General features: G+C 47.5%; 1 protein-coding gene across 1 annotated transcript in view; it reads right to left on the reverse strand.

Annotated features, from left to right (window-relative positions):
• The window catches only part of PDPR (pyruvate dehydrogenase phosphatase regulatory subunit), an 18,247-nt gene extending 11,119 nt beyond the window's left edge, over positions 1-7,128 (reverse strand). Inside the window, exons 1-7 of the mRNA XM_009876121.1 lie at positions 6,902-7,128; positions 4,529-4,662; positions 3,724-3,805; positions 3,468-3,631; positions 2,161-2,282; positions 1,597-1,714; positions 45-194 (exon numbers count right to left, since the gene is read on the reverse strand). Coding sequence (XP_009874423.1) covers positions 45-194; positions 1,597-1,714; positions 2,161-2,282; positions 3,468-3,631; positions 3,724-3,805; positions 4,529-4,662; positions 6,902-7,128 — 997 coding nt within the window. The remainder of the gene's footprint in view (positions 1-44; positions 195-1,596; positions 1,715-2,160; positions 2,283-3,467; positions 3,632-3,723; positions 3,806-4,528; positions 4,663-6,901) is intronic.
• Between the last annotated feature and the right edge of the window lie 720 nt (positions 7,129-7,848).

A 7,848-nucleotide genomic window follows, 5' to 3' on the forward strand; every position in this document is an offset into this window, starting at 1 on the left:
GCGTCACAGTTGGCTGCCACGGGAATCTTTCCTGCCCAACGTACCGAAATGATCCCAGTCTTCCTGAAGGTTGTGAATCTCCAGCTGGTTCCTTCCCTCCGTGAAGAGAGGTTTGGGGTTTTTCTCGAAGCCCCCCGAGAGGATGCCACCTTGCCAGTTGCGGATGTAGATCCTGCCATCGGGGTCTATGATAGCTGCAAAGGGAAGAGAATCACAGGCTGTAAGGGGTTGGAAGGGATCTCCAGAGATCACCCCCTGCCAAAGCAGGATCACCTAGAAGCGGGAAGGGAACGGAGAGAAGGAGTAGCTGCCGCCAGCTGTTCCACACTGGGGTCTGGGGACAGGCTGGGCCGAGCTAGTGGCCTCCCGACACGAGAAGGGATGTTCTCAGCATCCACACCACTCCAGTTCTCGCATCATGCCTTGGTGAGCCAGTTCAGCTTATTAAACTGGCACTAACTTCCACCACAACCAGGCACGTTAACTTTTGGGCAGCACAGGTAGACCAAACGTTATTTTAAAGAGCACCCAAGCCAGCCTGGGTGTTGCCAGGAGCGGGAGGACACAGGAGGGAGTCAGATCCCTCGTGGCACCAATAAGCTCTTATCCTGGCTCAGCTCCACGGGAGCTGCACCCAAGATCACACCTTCCACCGAATGTCATCCTGCTCTCCCCACACCCTTTCTCCTCCTATATTAAGAGCAGCTCATTTTAACGGGAATCCATCACCAACCGAGTTTGCTGCAGGCCACGAGCTGGGCAGCACTGGGGTGAGGACGAACAGTCAGCTTGGGATTGCTTCTTCCAGTGGCAGCATCGCCTCGAAGCATTTATGATACACCACCTGACATATTCCTTCGCAATTTTTTTCCGTGTACAGAAAAGCTGTGAATCTATGTACCTATCTGTGTGAATATATACAACTAGGCATTTTTCAAAAAATTACTCAGTCAAGTAAAAGTGAAGCAACTCCAGGACTCCGCTCAGAGAGCTGAATTCCCTGGAGAGCACGCACATTACTCACTAAACCCAGAAACTCTTGCTAAGGACTGAGAGTAAATAAGCAAAGCTTTCTACTTCCCAATTGCAGTTTTCCAACACAAGGGCTTTTCTTTAAGAGGTCCAGAAGCCAGAACATGGGGGAGGAGGAATTACCTCAAGTGTTTGGTTGCCCCTAGAGCTCACAGACATGTAAATGCCACTGTAAAACCTTAGCTTCAGTTGGAGGGAAGGAATAGGCGGGCCATTTGGGGACAGCAGCCTGCAAGGAAAACACAGTGCCAAGGCTAGCACCCTCTCTGGCCCAGAAATCGCAACAACCCTCCTCTCAGACGCACCTGCTAGTCAAGCTAGAGCCAAGGTCATCCTCCTGCTAAGACGACTGACCCTGAAAAAATCAATTTCTGCAGCAAAAGCTTCCCCAAGGGTAAGTAAAGAGATTCAACCACTGAAGGATATTCAGAGCAATTCAGCTGTACTTGACAATCCCAAACGAGCTGAGAACCAACAGCCCTCAGTCGGCCTCGCGTCGCCTCATAAAGGCAGAGAGAATTCACCAAGGGAAGCGAGGCAGAGCTGAAGAATCAGAATCCTTACTCGGTACGTTGCTTGCCAGGGGTTCCTTCAAAGGATGTGTCAGGAGGTAGAAGTGTTCGCAGGCATGGAGCGGGATATTGACTGGTTCCTTCCCAGAGTGGCCCAACTCATAGGCCCACTGAAAGTAAAACAAAAGCACAAGTTAGAATGCAAAAGAAGAAAACTAATTCCAATAAAAAAGGCAGCACAACAGGCACGAGTCACCTCTGAAAGTTTGCTTTCATAAAAGACCAAGCAAGATTTGATTTGGTCCCCTTAACCTTAAACAGATGTATTTTTTTTCCCCTCTGTTCTTTGAATTGTTTAGGATAAAGACTGCCTTCCTCAGCAGGTCACCATCCAGCCTTCAGTGCCAAACAAACAGCTCACACCGCTCTCTCCTCCTTCACACCCCCGCTGGGCTAAGAATCTGAATAACACGACTTTGACCTACTCCAGCAAGCCAAATCAAAGCACAAACCATAATAAAAAAAAAAAGGAAAGCAAGGAAAAAAAACACTCCTGAAGAAAGCACATGTATTCTTAACCAAAGGGCAAAAGAAAGAAAAATCTGAATAACTCAACCTGGCCAGCACAGTTGACAAAGTATTCGCAATTAATCTGTCCTCTGTCGGTCTCGACTGCGGTCACGCGACCGTTCTGGACTGCGACATGACTAACGCTCGTCCGTTCGTGGATCTGGACACCTGAAGGGAACACAAAGAAGTCAGCGTACCACAAGCCTTCCTTAGAACACGTCAGGCTGCTAACACCAAACCCTTAAGCTCAACCTAAACGCGTATTTTCTCTTGAAGATGAAATTTCTATTCTTGAACCGGCAATTCTTAAGTGAAAACCCATCATTCGTAAAACGTCGTGCACATGATTTGTACACAGCTTAAAGGCCCAGGCTGTGTAGAGTTACAGGACTTCTTCCCACGTGACAATCTGGGTGATAAATACACCTTTTATCAACAACCTGGAAAAGGTCTCGACTACGGATTCCTGCCCGTTACAATCCTTTCAAGTGACAGTCTGCAGTTTCAGATGGCAAGACTGGGAAATGAGTCATGAAAAAAGAATAAAGATAAAAAATAAATCAATTAACAGTATGCAGAAAAAGCCGGACTAAAAGAAATTAAGCGAGGTACCTCCCTAAGTACCTTCCTCCAGCCTGATGGACCCGTTACAGTCCTTTCAAGTGACAAAGTCTGTAGTTTCAGATGGCAAGACTGGGAAATGAGTCATGAAAAAAGAATAAAGATAAAAAATAAATCAATTAACAGTATGCAGAAAAAGCCGGACTAAAAGAAATTAAGCGAGGTACCTCCCTAAGTACCTTCCTCCAGCCTGATGGACTTTCACCCTTAATGAGCTTCACACCTCTGTTATCATATCTAATCTTTCTCCCACTTCCAGACTCTTCCAAATTTGCCGAAGTGCAAGGCAAAGAGCATTTATTACCGCACTTCCAAACCCATTCCCAAAGCGTACGTGCCCAATGCAATATTCCACGAGGCCTCAGCCAGGCCTTTTCATTTGTAGGCAACTGAAAACTCTTCTTGTGGGTAATTTCGAGTCAGGGCCTATGAAGGATTGTTTTTATGATAAAAGAGTGTGAGCTTATTCAGAGAAAAGCAGGAAGGACAATAAGCTGGTGTTCGATCTATCACAGCAGAACCATAAAGATTCAGTACATTAAAAAAAAAATAAACTGAAAAAATAAAATAGATTTTAAAGAATCTGAACCCTATAGAAATAACCAAGCTTTGGTTATCGGTGCTGGGTTAGAACACCAGAAGAGATGCACAACATAAGTTTTCTTTTACGGAAGGAAGACAACTATCACACAGGAGAGCACTCCATAGACAGAAAAAAAAAAAACCTCGTACCATTCCGTGAGGCAGCGGTTGCCAGAGCCAGACTCACATTGGCAGATGACACGAGCGCATCTCCCGGCACATACATGGCCCCCACGAGGTCGTGGATGTTGATGAGTGGGTGGAGCTGCGCCACTTGCTTTGGGGTGATAATTTCACAAGGGATCCCCATTACGCTGCCACGGAACACAAGAGAAAACGCCGCCGTCAGGCTTGCAGGGGAGCCGGGGCAAGGTGAGGATCAGTTATATTTCCTGCTTATACGTACTTCAGGGACGAGGCGATGCGTTTCAGAGAGATGAGTCGATCTTGAGTCTGAGCCAGTGAAATCGAGCCCGTCTTTATGTACCCTGTGACAATGACCAAAGTCAAGGAGTCAGATTTGGACAAAATCTCGAATTCCTTTTCACCTCAGATCCACCGCTTTAACATAATCACAGGCCTGTTGCTTTCATTACTCAGGAGCCTGGAAATCCCAGATCCTCAAATAACTTGAAACGCTTATCGGTCGGTAATTAAAACCCGCATTAGTCAACTGTTCAAAAAAACCAATTTAATTTTGACTTGTGTTCTAACTCGGCTACATTTCCTCATGTTTATGAAAAGAAAACTTTCAGAGAGCAAGTTCTTCCCATCACGCACAAACCTGAGGATTTAGGAAGGGGAGGGAGAATTTCACCACATTTTCTTGGTGACACTAGGCTAAGATCTCTTGCTTTGCCTACACTTTAGCACTTCTTTTGACCACCTTCTCTTTTCGAGGAGCGAACTGGTGCAGAAAAGGGGCCGTTTGCACCAGCTGCTGCACTTTTCAGCGTCCTTGTGCAAATTCACCGACATTTGCCCAAGTTAAAAAGCAGTGCAGTTTGCAGGCGGTTTGCCTTTGCTTTGCTCATCTCTTTTTCCCCTTCTTCTGACCACATTAGCAACCGCCCTTTGCCTCTGATCCAGCCCAAATGTCTCACTTTGGAATGGGAAGCACCAACATAGTAAAATCACATTTGTATTTCAGCGTCAGCATTCAGTTTGCTTCAGTTTCCCAAAGTTTATGCCAAGATTAGGCTTTCGGGTACCTGTATTTACTCCCGTCTCCTGTTCCAGCTGCTGGTAGAGCTTGTTGGAGTAGTGGGCCATCTTCAGCTCGACGGACACAGGCCTGGCTGTGCTCACGATGCCAGCACAGAAGCGAGTGGTACCAGCAGCCAACCTGCAGAAGGTGCAAAGACGTCCGGCTGACAGGCTCCAGCAGCTCTGCTGACCGCGCAAACCCGGTGGCAACCGCTCCCCCAAACACGTTGGACGACGCAGGGATAACGCAACCAACCCCCAGAATGCTTTTCCTTTAGCTTGCTTTTGAAAATGCAGTTGTGTTCCAAACCCAATTCTTTTCAGCTTGTGTTAAACACTGACCATTTTTTCGAAGAAATCACTTTAAGAAGAAATGACCTTACGCTTAACTCTACCTGCCTACTTGATTCTTTCTTCTTCCAAAGTGGAATTTCCCCCAAATAAAAATTAACTTGTATTTGAGTCTTTGCAATCTGCAGTAGGAATAAGTCCTTACTACACCACAGACAGGTACACATACTCCTCGTCCCTTTTTAAACTGTCCTTAAACCACTAAACTATTTAGTGAAGGGCTGGACTAGGGACAGGAACCTATTAAAAACTCCCTGCAGCACCAACAGGGGAAGACAAGACAATCAGATTTAAGGATCTCCCTTGCATCCTGTCTGCACAACACTTCTAAAGTCATCCTTCCCGCTGCTAAATCTTTTCCACTTGCCTGTGAAAGCCTTTGACTGCTTTTGGCCTAGCATGTCTGTATTCTGTCAGAAATTCAACCTAGGAATCAACCACGTAAGGTCTTGTCTTTTGCTACGTCCCCACTCTGGGACAACAGATGCAGCTGTGGTCTTGCCACATTGTGCTTCAAGTAAGACCTTTCTGCTAATGCAACGCTGTTGTTTTTAAGCTGAACAGGCACGCGGACCGAGCTTGTACAGCATCTAACCCAACAAAGGCCTGGAACGGCGTATTCACACCCCAATTCCAAGCCAGAAAAGATGATGTTCCCTTATCAAGGAAGCCTAGCATCAAATTTCACTCAGATGGACATGTCTCACAAGGTCTTGGATGCACTTACCCCATTTCCTCTCCCTGTGACTACGAACAACCTGACACTACCTGCTTCCCCGCCACACCAAGCCAAGGAACCACAGCTAATTATTCTTGAAGGCAGCATCAGGAGGGAAGCTCGAAGCTAGACGGTAGATTTTCTCAGTCCAGTACCTATTTAGGGCATTAGATGCTGCTGCAGCAAACGTCTCTTCCAACCCCTGCAGTCTTTGCACTGTCTCATACGCAAAGACCCCAAATTGCTTAATGAAAACAGCGCAAATCTACGTCTGAAACAGAAATCTAAACGACAGCTAAGGGCTGCGCAGTCAGTTTTCCAGAGGACCTACGTACTCTGCCTCAGACTGCGGAGATCCAACTCACCGAGGGGTGCACAGGGAGTTCACAGAATCACAGAATTGTTGAGGCTGGAAAAGACCTCCAAGATCATCAAGTCCAGGCCGTGCCCCAACACTACCACATCAGCCAGCCCATGGCACCAAGTGCCCCATCCAGCCTCTCCTTAAACCCCTCCAGGGACGGTGACTCCACCACTTCCCTGGGCAGTGCACCCCAATGTCTGCTGCGTTCCGACGCATCGTATCGGCCTGAGGTCTTTTACAGATGGGCACTAAAATCCTGCAACAGATCAAGACCACCTGAACCTTTAACGAGATTACAGGGTCGCTGCTGTCGTGGCGTCTGCACCTCCCACAACCTCTCCCAAGCTTTACTAGGGGTGTAAAACTTCATGTACATATCATGTCCTACTTCTAGAGGTGGTCAGTAGGGGCTGGATAATCTACAGAGATTTTTAGTTATCTTAAAACATCTCTACTGTCTTCTTGTGGAGGAGGTGGTGGACAGTGAGGTCAAGCACCTGAAAGGTGGCGTTTCAAAGCTCAGTTTCTGTTTCTCACTACCTGAATCCATTTTAACTAGCATGAAACAAAGTAATTCTTTAGTTACTATAAAACAATTCTCCCTAAGGCAAGTCTGTTCTGTCCATGCCAAAAACTGGGAAGAAATCTCTACGTCTCTGTCTTGACCCACAAGTATTCTCACCCTGCTTTCTCCCTGTCTTGCCAAGGAGGGAAAAGGAGCAGCTGTGTGGGAGTTTGGCCCTAAACCACACAAGGGATATCCCTCACCCTGCACATCTGTCCTGCGCTTGGGAAGAAGCAGTAAAGCCTAGTCAGTAATATTCAGTACAAGCTTATTCCACGGATCCAAGTCCAGGTGAAGAGGGAGAAATAACATTTCACAGTGGAGGCTGCTACCACACACAGAAGTCCCGTATTTTTGGTTTTGTTACCAGAAATCCTTACCTGCCCTGCTCCAGTAAGACTATATCCTTCCACCCCATCTTGGAAAGATGATACGCCACAGAAGTGCCCATGATTCCACCACCACAGATGACAACCTGCGCCTGTGCTGGCAAGGAAATGGGGTGAGGTTCTGCTGTACTTGAGGTACTTCGCTGGGAACAGGTCATTCTTCTCCATTTTGGGTTAGCCGCTCGCCACCGGACATCAGACAGCAGTCGGAGAAACATCCCGGCAGCTATTTAAGAGTTTTCTTAAAGCACCAACTAGATGTGTTCAGGCATGAACTCAGCACCACTCCTTCTAGGAAGGAAAAGATGAGAATCACGTTACCACCTCTCTTATTATATACAGGGCTGGCAGCGGCGAACATCACATGGTGCATCGGGCATAAGCGGACACGGGAAAGCTGATGAGTAAACAAACAGGAGAGCAGTTAGTCTTGAAACAAGTTTTGGTGTCAAGATTTAAAACTAGACCAGATAACCGTACTGAGCATTACACCTCCGTTCCCGTCGTCAGCGTCACTTGACAACGAGCAATGTGAGATGGAAAATAACGGTGAGAATGTTTTCACACCTCAGAGAACGCCAGCGGGCACGGAGCACGCCCCAAAGCCTTTCGCAGAGGCTGAGGTTAACGGGGCACAAATAAACTCCATCATTATAGAATCACAGAATGTTGGGGGTTGGAAGGGACCTCTAGAGATCACCCAGTGCAACCCTCTGCCAGAGCAGGTCACGCAGGGTTTGAAAGTCTCCAGAGAAGGAGACTCCACAGCTCCATTGACGCTGCCAGGCGTTTACCCGAGGAAGGAAAGCCGGTCTGTGAGCACAGCAACTAGAAGGAGGAACCGGAGCCGCTCGCTTTCGGACCCCCGAGGGCGGCACCTCCTCACGGAGCAGCAGCCCGGCCAATTTTTAACAGGCTCCCCGCAGCGGATCTGTGGT

Source organism: Apaloderma vittatum, unplaced genomic scaffold (assembly GCF_000703405.1).
Source record: "Apaloderma vittatum isolate BGI_N311 unplaced genomic scaffold, ASM70340v1 scaffold30289, whole genome shotgun sequence".
NCBI classification, from domain to species: domain Eukaryota; kingdom Metazoa; phylum Chordata; class Aves; order Trogoniformes; family Trogonidae; genus Apaloderma; species Apaloderma vittatum.